The sequence below is a fragment of the Lithobates pipiens genome, unplaced genomic scaffold (genome assembly GCF_037356315.1).
Source record: "Lithobates pipiens isolate NorthernLeopardFrog02 unplaced genomic scaffold, aLitPip1_a1.2 Scaffold_23, whole genome shotgun sequence".
Classification (NCBI taxonomy): domain Eukaryota; kingdom Metazoa; phylum Chordata; class Amphibia; order Anura; family Ranidae; genus Lithobates; species Lithobates pipiens.
In genome coordinates, this window is record NW_027507785.1 from 268,441,045 (window position 1) to 268,459,199 (window position 18,155).

The window sequence follows — 18,155 nt, forward strand, 5'->3', positions numbered from 1 at the left end:
TGAGCAGCCACTGGCGCGGTGAAAAAAAACCCAGCTCCCCAGAACCGTTTCTTTCGCAGAGTTCATACAGGTAGACGTTAACTGCACGTTTCTGCTGGAGCAGCCTATCAAGCATATAGAAGGTTGAGTTCCATCGCGTCGGGCAATCGCAAATAAGACGTCTGACCGGCAGATGGTGTCGCCGCTGAATGTCAGCAAGGCGAGCCATGGCCGTGTAAGATCTTCTGAAATGGGCCGAGATTTTCCTTGCCTGCCGCAAGATGTCCTGGACCCCAGGGTATTTGACAAGGAATCGCTGCACGACCAAGTTTAAGACGTGTGCCATGCACGGCACGTGCGTGATTTTGCCCTGTTTCAATGCGCTAAGCAGATTGGCACCGTTGTCACACACCACTTTACCAACTGTCAAATTGAGCGGTGTTAGCCACTCATCTGCCTGTGAACGCAAAGCTGAAAGGAGTGCCGGGCCAGTGTGGCTCTTTGCTTCCAGGCACAACAGACGCAGCACGGCATGGCAACGTCTCACCTGGCATGTGGAATAGGTTCTGGGGAGCTTGGGCGGTGCAGTGGAAGAGACGCTAGCAGCGGAAAAGGAGGAGGCAGCTGAGGAGGAGAGGGAGGAGGATGGAGTAGGAGGAGGAGAAGAAGAGTCAGGCCTGCATGCAATCCGTGGCGGTAAAACCAAATCTACACGGGTGCCACGGGTTACATGCTTGACGGCCGTCAGAAGGTTCACCCAGTGGGCAGTAAAACTGATATACCTTCCCTGCCCGTGTTTGCTAGACCACGTGTCTGTGGTCAGATGTATCTTGGCACCGACACTGTGTGCCAGAGATACATTCACTTGCCGCTGAACATGGCCATATAGCTCTGGGATGCCCTTCTCTGAGAAATACTTCCTTCCTGGGACCTTCCATTGTGGTGTTCCAATGGCCACAAATTTGCGAAAGGCCTCCGAGTCCACCAGTTTATATGGCAGTAGTTGGCGGGCTATGAGTTCTGACAAGCCAGCCGCCAACCGTTGGGCAAGAGGGTTATCCGGCATCATCATTTTTTTACGCTCAAACATTAGGCCCACGGAAGCCTGCCTTTTTGCAGAAAAATGTGAGCTTGGCGTGATGGAAGGTGGAGTGGAGGACAATTGTGAGGAGAGAGGAGAAGGAGAAGTAGAAGACGAGGCTGGACGGTGAGAGCCTGCAGTGTGGCTTTGTGTGTTCCGTTGCTCCCACTGGGCTCGGTGATGGCTGCTCATGTGCCTTCTTAAGGCGGTCGTCCCTAGGTGAGTATTGGGCTTACCGCGACTAACGCGTTGACTGCAAAGATTGCAGATGGCAACGCTATTGTCAGCAGCGGACACGTTAAAAAAAGCCCACACTGCGGAGCCATGTGCCGGTGTCCTGGGAGCGCCAGATGTGACCGTACATGGTCGATGACTCGCTCCTGATACATTTGCAGTCTGCTTTGTCCCTGCTGTGCAATGTAAGTCATTGCTGCTTCTCCTCCCTATCTGCTGGTCCATATCTCCCTCTGAACTCCCCTCCTCTTCCTCTCTTGTGGGCACCCACGTGACATCACTAGACACGTCATCATCAACGTCACCTTCCCCACCGCTATAAGTAGAGATCTCGGAGTAGGCAGCAACACCGGGGACCAACCTCCTCCTTGGGCTGATCTGGGTACTGGCGTCAGACTGCTGAGTAGCGCTTGTTGCTACCTCCTCTTCCTGATCCAATACCAAGAGTGGCTGCGCATCAGAAATGTCCTCTTGATATGGATCGGAAAATAATTCCAGTGACTCAAGCGGAAGGTATGTGGTGGTGGTGGTGGTGGTCGTGTTGTTGGTGGTAGTGTCTTTGGGGGTGCACATAGCAGAGAGTGAAGAAGAGGGTGCAGATCGAGAGGATGAGGAGGGTGCAGAAGAGTAAGGCTGAGCGAGCCACTCAACCAAGTCTGGTGCATCCTTTAAAGTAATTGAACGCACCTTCTGCAACTTCCCACTTTGGCTCAAGCCTGTTGCTCCTGCCCTACCCCTACCACCCCTGCGGAAGGGCCTGCCTCTTCCTCTGCATGTCATTTTTTAAATGACCCTGTGACAAAACTCTTAGTCCCTATACCGCTGAAGGACTGCTGCAGTATAGGTGAGCGGTCAGCAGTGGTGCACGTCAACCCTATCTATTGTGGACCTATAGCGGTCCTTACAGAACAGCAGACTGTACCGCACTCAAGCCTATGTACCGTAGCACCCTATACCAAGTTACCAGTCCTTATAAGAACTTTTGTGGACCAAGCAGGTTGTGTATTAGTGTTTAGCAGACTGTACGTCAGTCCCTATACCGCTGAAGGACTGCTGCAGTATAGGGCAGCGGTCAGCAGTGGTGCACGTCAACCCTATCTATTGTGGACCGATAGCGGTCCTTACAGAACAGCAGACTGTACCGCACTCAAGCCTATGTACCGTAGCACCCTATACCAAGTTACCAGTCCTTATAAGAACTTTTGTGGAACAAGCAGGTTGTGTGTTAGTGATTAGCAGACTGTACGTCAGTCCCTATACCGCTGAAGGACTGCTGCAGTATAGGTGAGCGGTCAGCAGTGGTGCACGTCAACCCTATCTATTGTGGACCGATAGCGGTCCTTACAGAACAGCAGACTGTACCGCACTCAAGCCTATGTACCGTAGCACCCTATACCAAGTTACCAGTCCTTATAAGAACTTTTGTGGACCAAGCAGGTTGTGTATTAGTGTTTAGCAGACTGTACGTCAGTCCCTATACCGCTGAAGGACTGCTGCAGTATAGGGCAGCGGTCAGCAGTGGTGCACGTCAACCCTATCTATTGTGGACCGATAGCGGTCCTTACAGAACAGCAGACTGTACCGCACTCAAGCCTATGTACCGTAGCACCCTATACCAAGTTACCAGTCCTTATAAGAACTTTTGTGGAACAAGCAGGTTGTGTGTTAGTGATTAGCAGACTGTACGTCAGTCCCTATACCGCTGAAGGACTGCTGCAGTATAGGGCAGCGGTCAGCAGTGGTGCACGTCAACCCTATCTATTGTGGACCGATAGCGGTCCTTACAGAACAGCAGACTGTACCGCACTCAAGCCTATGTACCGTAGCACCCTATACCAAGTTACCAGTCCTTATAAGAACTTTTGTGGAACAAGCAGGTTGTGTGTTAGTGATTAGCAGACTGTACGTCAGTCCCTATACCGCTGAAGGACTGCTGCAGTATAGGGCAGCGGTCAGCAGTGGTGCACGTCAACCCTATCTATTGTGGACCGATAGCGGTCCTTACAGAACAGCAGACTGTACCGCACTCAAGCCTATGTACCGTAGCACCCTATACCAAGTTACCAGTCCTTATAAGAACTTTTGTGGAACAAGCAGGTTGTGTGTTAGTGATTAGCAGACTGTACGTCAGTCCCTATACCGCTGAAGGACTGCTGCAGTATAGGTGAGCGGTCAGCAGTGGTGCACGTCAACCCTATCTATTGTGGACCGATAGCGGTCCTTACAGAACAGCAGACTGTACCGCACTCAAGCCTATGTACCGTAGCACCCTATACCAAGTTACCAGTCCTTATAAGAACTTTTGTGGAACAAGCAGGTTGTGTGTTAGTGATTAGCAGACTGTACGTCAGTCCCTATACCGCTGAAGGACTGCTGCAGTATAGGGCAGCGGTCAGCAGTGGTGCATGTCAACCCTATCTATTGTGGACCGATAGCGGTCCTTACAGAACAGCAGACTGTACCGCACTCAAGCCTATGTACCGTAGCACCCTATACCAAGTTACCAGTCCTTATAAGAACTTTTGTGGACCAAGCAGGTTGTGTATTAGTGTTTAGCAGACTGTACGTCAGTCCCTATACCGCTGAAGGACTGCTGCAGTATAGGTGAGCGGTCAGCAGTGGTGCACGTCAACCCTATCTATTGTGGACCGATAGCGGTCCTTACAGAACAGCAGACTGTACCGCACTCAAGCCTATGTACCGTAGCACCCTATACCAAGTTACCAGTCCTTATAAGAACTTTTGTGGACCAAGCAGGTTGTGTATTAGTGTTTAGCAGACTGTACGTCAGTCCCTATACCGCTGAAGGACTGCTGCAGTATAGGTGAGCGGTCAGCAGTGGTGCACGTCAACCCTATCTATTGTGGACCGATAGCGGTCCTTACAGAACAGCAGACTGTACCGCACTCAAGCCTATGTACCGTAGCACCCTATACCAAGTTACCAGTCCTTATAAGAACTTTTGTGGACCAAGCAGGTTGTGTATTAGTGTTTAGCAGACTGTACGTCAGTCCCTATACCGCTGAAGGACTGCTGCAGTATAGGGCAGCGGTCAGCAGTGGTGCACGTCAACCCTATCTATTGTGGACCGATAGCGGTCCTTACAGAACAGCAGACTGTACCGCACTCAAGCCTATGTACCGTAGCACCCTATACCAAGTTACCAGTCCTTATAAGAACTTTTGTGGAACAAGCAGGTTGTGTGTTAGTGATTAGCAGACTGTACGTCAGTCCCTATACCGCTGAAGGACTGCTGCAGTATAGGGCAGCGGTCAGCAGTGGTGCACGTCAACCCTATCTATTGTGGACCGATAGCGGTCCTTACAGAACAGCAGACTGTACCGCACTCAAGCCTATGTACCGTAGCACCCTATACCAAGTTACCAGTCCTTATAAGAACTTTTGTGGAACAAGCAGGTTGTGTGTTAGTGATTAGCAGACTGTACGTCAGTCCCTATACCGCTGAAGGACTGCTGCAGTATAGGGCAGCGGTCAGCAGTGGTGCACGTCAACCCTATCTATTGTGGACCGATAGCGGTCCTTACAGAACAGCAGACTGTACCGCACTCAAGCCTATGTACCGTAGCACCCTATACCAAGTTACCAGTCCTTATAAGAACTTTTGTGGAACAAGTGAGTTGTGAATGTTTAGCAGACTGCAGCAGAAGGGCAGCAGTCAAGTATAATATCCTTTCTATATTTGGAAGAAAGAATATTATACATGTACAAGCCTATTACTGTACCACTGATACCAGTCCTGAAAAGAACCTTTGTGGAACTAATAATAACAGCAAGTCTTTAAAATTACCCTCACTGCCTGACAACACTGCTTCCTTCCTGTCCCTATACAAATTGGCAAAAAAAGAGAACGATTAGTGGTTACTGGAACAGCTCTTTTGTGGACCTTGATAGTAACAGCTAATGATGATGATGATGATGATGATGATGAAAGACTAATCTGGCTGTCCCTGTAGCATACACCGTCCTTTCCCTTTCTCTAAACTAACAAAAGACACTCAGGCTGCTGCAAGAATCAGCAGCACAGCAAACCTATCAACACCTAACACCTATACCAGTCCTGAAAAGAACTTTTGTGTACCAAATAGCTAGTGGTTTATCTCTCCCTACTCCACACAGGAACCTGTCCCTATCTTAACAGAAGAAAGAATGTAAAATGGCCACCGGATCGGGTGTATTTATAGGTTAGGGGGAATGTACAAGTGTCCATGTGCTGTCATGTCTCAATTGGCTGTCCTGTATCACATGATAAACGTGTCACCAAAGGTTAAAGTTCTTGTATACATTAAACACGTAAGTCCGCCGCGGCGAACGACGGAAAAAGGCGTTCGAACGTGCGGACCGCGAATGTCGGAAATTCGCCGCGAAACGACCGCCGGGCGAACCGTTCGGCCATCACTATTCACCAGACGTAGCGCAGAGAAGGGAAATGAGAAGGTGCCAATAGATATATCTAACAGTGGATCTAGAGCCATGTAAAAATCCCCCCAGGATTAACAGGCCTGCTTGAAAAGAAGTACGTTTCAAAAGGGGTCTCTTTCAGGAAGGTCACCATCTTGGAATTGGGACAATAAACATTTGCAAGAGTTACTGGTTTTTCTTTCCAGGTGCCCTTTAAAAAGAGAAATCTGCCCTCAGGGTCCAGCATTTGGTCAGCAAGATGGAAACCCCCTTTGTTTTGGAGTCAGCACAGATCGTGTGTTGCGCCTCAGGGAAGCGCCTATTAGCGAGGCGTGGGATAGATCCTGTCTTGAAATGGGTTTCCTGAAGAAAGATAATTTGCACTCTACATCGGTGAGCTTCCGCTAAGACACTGCTACGCTTTTCTGGTACATTGAGGCCCTTCACATTTAAGGAATACACTTTGAGTGATAGAGGAGCTGAAAAGTGCACTGTAGAAGACATGGTTAAGTAATGATAGTGTGTGGAGAGTACACATAGGACATAGAAAGAGGGGGTTCACAGGGAGACACATCAAATCGGGAGTGACTAAGGGGTATAGGGATAGAGAAGAAACTTTTCAAAGGGGAACCTGCCTCTTTGAGGTGAGAAAGAGGTCTAACATCAAGGAAGATACCTGTGTAGCTACCATCCAGAGGTTCCTAAATTGAAGCTTACCAACTATGGGACAGGCCTTCATTAAAGATACCGAAGGGTTTGAGATAGAGCCCACCCAGAATAGGTGGCCACCGGTTCTACCCGAAAGCCCACAGCCCCCCCTCTGCATTTCCAGGATGTAAGTGAAGGCAAAAGTGGTTAGTGACAAAGTGACAAATAAGCTAGGAAACCCAAGGAACCACTATGGTTCACACACACCGTGCTGCACTTTTGGGTCTCCAGCTCCAGGGACACACCTAAGGAGCATACACACAGTAAGCACCTACCCCATCCTACACCACTGGGTACACCCTGGACTCGCATAGACAGAAGGGCCAGATATTCCCTCCCAGGAAACAGATCCCACAGTTCATAATGTAGGTAAAATAAAAAGGGGCAGCCTTCAGGTTAGATTCCTTCCATTGGCACAGTGCTACCTTTCTTAACATTCTGTAACAGGTAGAGGGATATACCCCCGGACCTCTGATATGGAACACATCTTGAACATTTTAAGTGTTTTATCAAAACCGACACCCCCCACCCCCAAGATTCCAAAGCCCAGGCCGCATTGAGATCTGCGGGTCTGAAGTGTCGGAGGTTCTGGATACAGGGTCCCACACTAAATATGGATCGCTCCAATTTCTATGCCAGGAGATAAAACATCCTCCTTGTATATTACACATGTACAAAACAATGTTCAGTTTACATTCGCCCTTGCTGTGATGTTCGGCTGAAGACTTATGGGTTTCACCAAACTAAAGGGGGTAAAAAAAAACTAGCAAGAACCTCCGGGACCCCACTATGGGAAGAAAAAAATAACTCTAAACATCAAAATAATTCCAGAGCAAAACAAACATTATTACTGCGATGTCCATCGTGAGTTGTATAAATTGTCTGTTCCTGTAAGAGACTGGTGACATACTTATAACAGTCTGCAGTTTAGAGCAGAGGTAACACAAAAGCCCAGCAGCCTACAGGTGTCTCAAAAGGCTGGGTGTGGGAGTATCGCATCTCCCAGAAGAGCCACTGTGTCTGTGGCCAGTCCGTTTTTCCTTTTGGTGCCCCATCAGCCTATTATCTATAGCATTCAAAGGTTGAGCGGTCCTCCACTCATTGTGATCACAAATTCATGTGGCAAGGAGACCTATTTGCTCACTGGGTTCCCATATGTCAGCTCAACAACACAAACAGAACAACAAAAACTGTCCCCCAGGCTTGGGGAAAATTATCTGAGTTCCCATGCATATGAGGGTGTGAGTCACATGGCCATGTAGGGGATGCCAGGCATATGATCATCGCAGTCTGGTATTTATGTTCTGACAGCTGTCCGTGGGTTAAGGTTCAACAATAACCCCATGATTAGTGAAAACATTTGGAGGGCCCCAGGGCTTTAGACAGAAACTTAATGGTGACATAATTCATCTCACCCAACCATTGGTTTCACAGCTAGCAGTCCATTCTGCACCAGACAGACGATGGCGAGGCTTGTGGGCTCTCATCCGTCTCCATGAATCCTCGATGGCAAATTGGCTGATGTTCTACAACACCTCTGTCTGTGTCTATGTGATCTTGGAGTGTCATCAGAGTGTGTGAGGATCCAGGGATCTGGTTGCAAGAAAGTGTACCAATCTGGAACCTCTGTCAATGGGATGCCCAGGGTGTCACAGAAAAGCTGCAAATCTGCTGTGGTTCTTAGCTATGCCGTGCGATCGCCAGTAGTTGCTTGTAAAAAGAAGGGGAATTTTCATCGAAAAGCGATGTGTCTTTCATGCAGAGTATGCAGCAGGGGACGTAGATCTTTCCTTTGTTGCAGGGTGATAGCCAATAGATCCTAGAATAACTGTATGGGTGCACCGCCATGTTCCAAGCAGTCATGGTTGTGCGCTAGGCGTAGAATTTCTTCCTTCTGGGTAAAGTTAACCAGACAGCACACCATGTTTCTGGGGGATCAGTGTCTCTACCTCTCTGCCTGAGAGCTCTGTGGCACCTTTCCATCTCCACAGGGGAATCAGGTGGCCTCCCCAGCAGAGTATTAAAGATGGCCCAGACCACAGATTGTAGTTGGGGCCCTTCAACTGACTCCATTATGCCTCTTACCTGCAAGTTGCACCTGCGTCCTCTGTTGTCCACATCTTCCATATGTCGGTACATATCCATCAAGTGCTGGGCATGTACACTGATGACTCTTTGGACTTGCTGGATGGCCGTCCTATGCGCCATGGCTGTTGTTTCCACGTGGTCCAGCTGCGTGGCTACCGCTCTGATTTCTGTCTTCAGGTCATAGCTGCATATAGGGTGTTTTTAATGCCCATTGCAACCTGTTGGAGATCGGATGTATAGGAGCTCTAGGTAGCAGAGCTCTCAGTTCAAGCTGCCATCTTCCTACGGTACCAGGCCACACCCACCAATCTTCACTTTTTGAGCTCAGGTCCACTTTAAAGTGAAGCTGCATCTGATATATTAAATTAGTAAAATTAGTAAATTAGTAGAGTAAAAAATGTGTAAATTAGTAGAGCACATGTTGGCACAACAACATTACAATATCATGATGAACAGAAGTGCCTTTATCTTATAACTAAAACAATATGGTTGCTAAGCAGAGAAACCCCATCATATAGTCTTTGGTTACCAGGAGCAGTATGGACATTGATTGTATTTAAGAGTTCAAAGAGTCCATTGTTTTCAGAGAGCAACAGTGAGAGGAATGACAGCACACAATGTTATAATATCATTGACCATAAAAAATTTAGATTACAGGGCTCTAGGGTATAGTATGGGAGCATATCTTTTTTATTTCGTTAATGCAGTCAGAGAAGGAGGATGGGTCCAATAAAATAACATGCTTGGAGATGAGCAAATAAATGTCATGTTCATATAAAAGTGTCATGTCTTTTGAAGCTCTCCCATGTCTAATACTTCTAGCTTGCAGACCGTTTGAGATACTCGGATCCTCAGATTCTGGAGCAGCCTGAACCAGAACAGAATCAGGAGACATTGTGGCTTGTCCAGCTTCGTGCTTTGCTCCTACAATTCCAGGTATTGATTTAAACTTACACACCAAATAACATATGTTAAAGTCAGACTTTAGTTTGAAAATTAAGTTCTTCTATCAGGGTTTTCCACACTATGGCCCCCCAGCTGTTGCGCAATTACGTGTCTCATGATGCATTGTAAAACTCTGACATTCACAGACATGACTCGAGATGATTGGAATTGTAGTTCCTGAACAACTGGAGGGTCATAGTTTGGAGACCCCTAGATCTAGATCACTAATTGTTGGCCGCTTTTGCAGGTATGGATATGTAAAACATTAAAATAAGTGCCTATACTGTTTAAAATACAGTAATACATTGGGGTTTATTTACTAAAGGCAAATCCACTGTGAATGCAAGTGCACTTGGAAGGGCAGTCTCTGTAGATCTGAGGGGAACATGCAAGGAAAATAAAAAACAGCATTTTTGCTTGCACATTATTGGATGATAGAGATCAGCAGAGCTTCCCCACATTTCAGATCTTCCCTCGGATCTACAGCGACTTTATTCCAAGTATACTTCAAAGTTCCTTTTTTCATTTGAGCTACAATTTTATCATGTAGTATAAGTCAGTGTTTATCAACTTTAAAGCATATATCCTTATTTAAGTCCGTTTTTACCATGTTTCCTCTAGAGTGGGGTTTATGTCAAGTACTCTTTGACATGTGCGCATTTACTACCAGTAAGCTCTAATTACATATCACTGTTCTCAAGACAGTCTCTTATATTTAAGGCAATACTACTGTAGACAAAAAAGGGAATTTTGGGACTTTAAATTAGGCTATTGACTTGTGGAGGTTAAATAATGCATAGATATGTTTAATAAGCATGAACAAATGTTGGAGTACATAACAATGATATATAACATATAAATAAGTAATTTAATTTATATACATACACATGGCATCAACATCATGGATACATAGATATATTACATATCAGCTTGGCAGTACATGACAATATTGAAAAAAGAGGGATGAATAAAACTATAAATTCATGTATATACACATGTCATATAGACCTGCATATCACAATGTGTCATAAATTGGGTATAAAATGTGTGAACATGATTAAGTAAAGATAGTATCTCTGAACTGATTCCTATAGGCAAACATATGAATGCATCCTATTTGTCCAACGCGTTTCGTGAAAACACCCCCTCAGGGGCGGATGCTAAATGATATCTACAAAAAAACAGAATGTAATTAATCTAATATGGCACTAAACATAACAGGAAAGGAGTTGATTACCAATCCTGAGTACTTGTGTAATATGGGGTACAATGGTACATGGTACATGTGGGGCCAGGTGCCTGCTTTATTCCTCCAATAATTTTTCTTCATCAAGTGTCCTTGTAGAGCAACCATTTGCAACCTGGGTTCCACTGAACCCTAGGGTTGCTAGGGGTTCCTTGAGCTGGGACTAATTGACCTCCTTTCTGATGGTGCCTACATAGATCCAATGTCTTGGCAGAGCCAGCGGCATGACACTAATTATATTTTTACTGTCTGTAAGGGTACAATTTTTGATCACTACTGTAAGGGGAGCATTCTTCCCCTGACTACATATATAAGGAGCATTGTTCAAGATGACATCAGATAAATTATTTTAGCAAGGGCTCTCTGAAACCTGTGTAGTGCTGCCCTCTTGAGGGTAGCAAGATAAACCAATATCCCCCTGGTTGCTCTGACCCTGTGAGTCCTATGTCACCTCTGACACCCTGGGTCCATGCATTTGTTTTACCTTCCTCTTCAAATGACAGCAATAAGAAGGAAATACACAGAATTGATTAAATCAGCAAAATTTACTTAATGAGATTTACAGGGAAAAAAAATCCAAATCGAAGCCAAACTCGAGTTTACACTTTAAAATGTTGTCTCACACAGAAACGTCACCTATAACTAGATATTAGATAACAATCACTAATGAGATTCGAACATTCAACAGTGAACACTTTAATCCCTGTGCTCAACTGAGCGAATATAATATCTATGTGAACAGGCTAAAGTAGAGTGGAGAAATGACTCTTTATGAGTGTCAGACCCCTCTCTACTGCTCGATCACATATTATCGCAAAACAGAAAATAACAAATACAACTTTTAGAAAAATAACTGTTTTGCAATTCAACCTGCTATTTCAGAAAGTTCTTGGTGAATTATAACTCTATGAGCTTTAATGAAATAAATTCCTGAAGTGGGGAGGGAGGAGAAAGTAGTCCTGTGTTGCTGTGTGGCAATCCTGTTGATCTTCAGCTAGCTCTTTGATGTTTGATGGCATGAAAAGAAACTTTGAATGGCAAAGCAGAGTAACTGTCCCAATAAATTGAGAATAAACAACCAACAGTCTTCCTGGGTAAATTAAGCTGTACTTGGATTCACAGTGATTACTGATGTTATATTTTGTGGAACTACAAGCAACATCGAAACCATAGAAAGAAAATATGTCTGTATATAGTGTTTATGATCTTTAATCTAGTTCCTTAATACTAAAGCTGACGAGGAATGCAGGAGACAATGATGTCTATATACAGTGTCTATAAGACTGGGCTGCTGCCTGCTCACCACACTGGAACAGGAGATGATGATGATGATGATGATGATGATGATGGTGATGATGATGGTTATAAGGATGATGATGATGATCTCTCAGTAATGTAGCTCAAGGGATGACTTCCAGCATCCACCATAACACGGTTCTCCTTAATTTAACACCAGTGCAGGATGGATGGAATCGGAGTGGCCTCCAGGCTGCCGCGGAACAACTAAAGGAAGCTGTCCGCAGGTGTCCCTCCAGATACCTGCTGGATAATTCTGCAAAGCAGCTCACACACCACAACAGATTTTCTACATACAGATCCAAGCCGGGTCCCACTAGAGTGTGCCAGGCCTTAATCCCTCTCTCTTATAGTCTCTCTCAGTGGTCTGCTCTTCCCCATCAGCCAGCTAAAAGTTGTAGTTCCACATCACTCAGCCAGAGAGCGCATCACATCTGTACAGACTACATGTCCCAAGATGCTTGACTCTAGCTTGTCTCTGATTAAGTAGATAACAGGTCAGCATCAACTCAACACAGGGAAACAGCTCCCCCTGCAACAATGCCATACAATGTCACCTGATTGCAGGAATAAGTAGATATCCAGCTCCTAGCTACACCTGAATCCTATTCCAAGGGTTCTTATGAGGTAAAAAGATTGAGAAATGCTGGTATAGAGGAAACTAGGCTAAGGCTGTACTCACCTATTGCCTGTACAACAGAGAAATCTTGGTGCCAGTGTTGTTGTGACAAAGGAATTGGGACCACTACCATGGTGACAAAGGGATTGGCCCCGTTGGCAATGTAACAGAGAGAGATCAGCAGCGTTACTTTGGTGACAGAAGGATCAGAGATATTGCCTTAAAAACAATGATATACCTCGTGAAACCGGGATGGGCTACCCTGATGCTGCTATATCAAACGCTCATAATGTAAAATTACACCCATATTGGCAAGCCACATCTTTGATGTAGGAGGGGACTGTTAAATCCAATGCTGCAAAATACGCTTACAGGCTTGGAATAAAGCCATGGATACTGCCTCTCTAACATATACATCTTGTATTTCGTCATCAAGAATACCCAATATGCATGGTTTAGGGTCAAGAGGTATAGACAATTGAAAAGTGCTGTTAATAGTGTGTATTACACTAGTGCAGTTCCAGTGTAACTTCGGGCAGCTCCACAAAAGATGTATCCCATAGTCCCTACTACACCTTGCACACAATGGATCAGGATGTAGCCCAAGAGTAAACAACTTAAGGGGGGTGCGATGCACCCGCAATAGTAAATATAATTGTGACAGTCTTTGGGTTACATTCAAAGAGCAACTACGGACAGATTCAGAGGACTCAGTCCAGTGGTCTCTATAGATGGCACCTACATCCTTTTCCCACTTTTCCATAGCCGTATTAAGTATTTTACCAGTAGCATCACATAACATCTAGAAATGGACCCTTTAGTGGAGATAGAGTGCTTCATCAAGTTTAAAAGAGGGGTTGGGGATAATATACGAGAGTGCCAAGGAGGGCTGAGCCTTAATAGCATGCTGCATTTGGAAATAAGAGAAATGCATGGTAGATGCCAAACCATACCGGGATTGCATTTGGTCAAATGTGAGCAGCCTACCATTTACAAAAATGTGGTGGAGATGAGTTATGCCCAACACTCCTGGGGCACTGGTTCAGAACCTGTGCTACAGCTAATGTTTAACTGCCCTATTAGATCGATCAGTAGGCTTAAATCACAATATTAAAACGTATGTAAACCCAAGAATAAAAGTGCAAAATATTGTAGGGTTCTATTACTTAGGTGTTGTGGCTGCATTTGTTTTACTTAAAGCTTTTTCAATTTTTTTCCAACTATTAATGCCAGTAACAGACTTTCTGTCATAGGGTGACCACGCTCACTCATTGTACTGTATCTATGGAGGAGAAGTGTGTTCACCCTTGGATCTGCTCCAGCTTGGAACTACAAACACCCCCCCTTTCTTTTCATGTCTAAAACAAAGGGGGCAAGTGTTCTGTATTTGGACAGGAAATAACTGGGAGGGCTGATAACATTGAGCAGTGGCGTAACTAGGACCTTCAGGGCCCTGATGCAAGAAACCATGAAGGGCCCCCTGAACCCCAGCCAGGGCCCTTCTCTCCGAGTTCGGCGGTGGAACTCCAGGGCGTGGTCACAGGTATGACCTTTGTGAGCCCTGTAGTTCCACCACTGGTATCAGTAGTTTTTTTTTATTAGTTTTTTTTATTTTTAGGTGCCCCATTGGGGGACTGTCCCTAGGCAGGATGGGGTCCCCGTCCCCAGAAGAGATGAGGTCCTTTTCTCCAGGGCAGATGAAGTTACTACCCCCAGGTGAGAAGGGGTCCCTGTCCCCAGGGGAGGTGGGGGTCCCTGTCCCCACGTAAGAAAGGGGCCCCTGTCCCCAGGGGGAGATGGAGGGGGTATGTAATGGTGTGTGAGTGATGGGGTCCTCTCACTCACCATGATCAAGCTGCAGGCCGCGCACTCATCCATGTTGTCCTGGGCTCCATCCAGTGTGCTGGACGGGCGATCAGCATATCTCCCAGAAAGACCTTTCATCATCTGTGTATGATGGGGGAGAAGGGGGGCTGGCAGACAAGCCTGCAGTGTCCTCCAGGGAGCCGGCTCTCATAGGGCTGCACTGCATCTGTGTACTTAAATTTTGCTTACATGGGAGAAGTATGCAGTGCAGTGTGGGCCGGACGCGGGGGGACTCTGGCTGGGGAGAACAGACATCGGACTGAGCGGCAATGCATGGAGCAGGAGCCGTCCGAGGACACAGGTCATGCGGGGAATGCACAACTAAAGAGCAGCCAGTGCGATAGTCGAGCATGGAGCTCTGCTAGTCACCCTCCACCTCCAGCCACCCGTGTGCATGGTGCACTGGTACCCCTAGCTGCCTATGCTGCTGCCAGCCATATGTAGAGGGGGCTGCATGGGCCCCCTGCATCACAGGGCCCGGTTGCGGTCGCGACTGCTGCACCCCCTATAGTTACGCCCCTGACATTGAGATTTTAAGTGCTCAAGATGTTACAAGGGACCTGGATTGCTGGAAGTATCAACAGGGTTTTTTTTTCTGTATTAAGAATTATCTAATAACTGGTAAAAAGCAATATATTACATCTTTGTTCTTAGGTTTTAAATATACTTTAAGTAAAAAAAATAAAAAAATAGATTGCGATAATAATTTGCATATAGACTACAATGAACAAGCAGTAAAAAGCGCTAAATATAATTGTGTGTCTGCTTTTTTTCAGTTTCCTCTCCTTGGGGGAGCTAACAATGCAAATTAGTAGCTTTCAGACTCACAACACCTTGACATTTAACAGGGCAGTCTAGCTTTTGTTAAATTTGGCATTCTTGGTATTTCGGGTGGCACACTAAAAGGCTTATCTGTCAGTTCAGGGCTTGCGTAAAGGGAGTATATATATATATATATATATATATATATATATATATATATCTTTTCAACTTTTTTTTTCTTTATAGATAGTCATGTAAAAGAAATCAACTTGATGCAAATAGCTTTATAAGTATGTGTGAATGTTGCACCTAGTGTATTACCGAATGAGGTTTTTATTCTATGTAGAAGCAGATAAAATTGGATACTCACAAAGTTGCAACAGACCACACAATGTCATACAGTGCAGACAACAAATGTTGCTAGCATCAAAGGGGTGTACAGCTGACTTGTTTTGTTGGAGCTCAGCTTCTCTGGACACCACAAGAACAGCTATTTATACATGAACATCAACACCAAAACCAAGAAATCCGGGGCCTCTGCATGGGTCAGGTGACGGAGGTGCTCAGCCTTTACGCCGATGATATGCTGCTCTACTTAGAGGATGCAGGCCCCTCTCTGACTGTAGCCTTCCACTTAATCCAATGCTTTTGCGCTTTCTCGGGACTCCAGATAAATTGGTCCAAATCCCAAATTCTCCCTATAGACCTCACTGCCCCCACTAGCGCACAGGCCGCTCTGCCCCTGGTACGAACCAACCAGATCAAGTATCTTGGAGAACAATGCTCCCGCTCCCCCAGCGACTATGTAAGATTGAACCTAGAGCCAATTTTTGAGCTTCTTAAAAACAAGACACAAGACTCCCTCTTGGGATCAACCTATTGAAGATGATTCTTCTCCCCAAATTGCTCTACCCTTTCTGGCACGCTCCACTCTATGTTCCGGGCCACATTTTCAGAAATATGGAATCTATCCTCAATACTTTTGTATGGGGCTCCTCTAGGCACAAACTGGCTTGGCAGACCCTCAAATGCCCCATCCACCTAGGCGGCACTGCCCTACCTGACCTGGCACTATACTACAGCGCTTCCCAATTGTCCCACTTCTATTATCTCAACCACCACGATAAAAGTAGATACTCCACACTGGTGTGTATGGCGGCCACGGACATAGTAGCATTTCCCTTTCAAATACTATTTTGCAAGCATCAGGGCCTATCACGACTAGGGGATAAACAACACATGCTAACACACCACAACAAGGTTTGGCACATGGCACATGCCATCACGCCCCCCCCCCCCCCCCCCACATGCTTATATACTATGGGAAAACCCTCTCCTTTCAGAACTGCTGACTGTACCAGACCACAAAATATGGATAGCCAAGAGAGTTATATACCTATCCCAACTTTTCACTGGGCGCACAATTAAGTAATTTCAAGCCCTTAAAGAAGAATTCCATCTCCCCAACTCCACGCTCTTCTGCTACCTACAAGTCCGCCACGCCATCCAAACTCAGTTTGGAAATCTCACCCCGCCACTGGAAATATTGACCCTTAAAGACATGATACTCGGAGAGGACCCAACGAAACTGATATCCCTCCTCTATATGCAGCTTCTCACCCCCAGAGCTACGGCTCATGCTTATCGACTCAAGACAAAATGGGAGACGGACCTCGGGGAAATTGAGGACGAACAATGGGGAGCAATTTTAGCAACACCCAAAAAAGTTTTGCCCAAACTCTCCGACAGACTTACGCACCTATATATTCTCCACAAGTCGTACATCACCCCTACCCGACATTCCAACTATAAAGCTGACACCGGCCCAACATGCCCCAGATGCGGTGATGTCAACAGTACGTTCTATCACCTTATGTGGTCCTGCCCTCCCATCCAACAATACTGGACGCAGGTTATCAAATTCCTCCATGACCAAATGGGTTCCCCCCTTACACTGTGCCCACGTCAATGTGTACTTGGTTTCTTCCCCTTACCCGAGGAAGAGTAGCATCTCATCACGTTCCTGTAGGAAACTCTCTTCACTGCCAGGATGCAAATAGCTCAATTATGGCTTAGGCCTATTCCACCCACGGTCCAGCAGTGGAAGAGGGCTGTGAACCTTACACTTCCTTACAAAAAAATCCTCTATTCCCACCGTGGATGCCGAGGCAAATTTCACAAGGTATGGAATAGATGGGTAGAAGACTCTTCCACTTGCGATGCTTAGGGCACTTTTTAAAAACAGACCGCAGCACCTCTATGCTATCACCCCCCGCTGTCCAATGTGGGGAAATACGAATGTATTAATGTTATCACGCTTTAGAAACAGGGAAACAGCTGTTAGTAGAATTAGATACGTATGTCAGACAAGATTTCTACATCCTCTTCGCAAATCATGGTGTCTGTTGCACCCAGCACTTGTATACTATTATGTATTGACTTTTCTGCTCAATAAACGTTGTTTTGGTTAATAAAACCAAGAAATCCCACTCCCTGAGAGGGGGCGGGAGGGGTGGAGAGAAAGGAGAGAGGGTTGGGAAGGGGGATAAAAAAATAAAATATATATACAGTATCTCACAAAAGTGAGTACACCCCTCACATTTTTGGAAATATTTTATTGTATATGTTCATGTGACAACACTGAAAGAAATTACACTTTGCTACAATGTAAAGTGCTAAGTGTACAGCTTGTATAATGGTGTCAATTTGCTGTCCCCTCATAACAACTCAACACACAGCCATTAATGTCTAAACAGCTGGCAACAAAAGTGAGTGCACCCCTAAGTGAAAATGTCCAAATTGGGCCCAAAGTGTCAATATTTTGTGTGGCCACCATTATTTTTCAGCACTTCCCCAGAGCTTCACCGGTTGCCACTGCAGTCCTCTTCCACTTCTCCAGGACGACATCACAG

At 45.8% G+C, this 18,155-nt stretch overlaps 1 protein-coding gene across 2 annotated transcripts in view; it reads left to right on the forward strand.

The window, feature by feature from the left end:
- Positions 1–18,155, forward strand: part of SEC16B (SEC16 homolog B, endoplasmic reticulum export factor) — a 392,979-nt gene that overhangs the window by 212,947 nt on the left and 161,877 nt on the right. For both annotated transcript variants that reach the window (XM_077453184.1, XM_077453185.1), the window contains one exon: positions 9,332–9,445. In XM_077453184.1, coding sequence (XP_077309310.1) covers positions 9,332–9,445 — 114 coding nt within the window. The remainder of the gene's footprint in view (positions 1–9,331; positions 9,446–18,155) is intronic.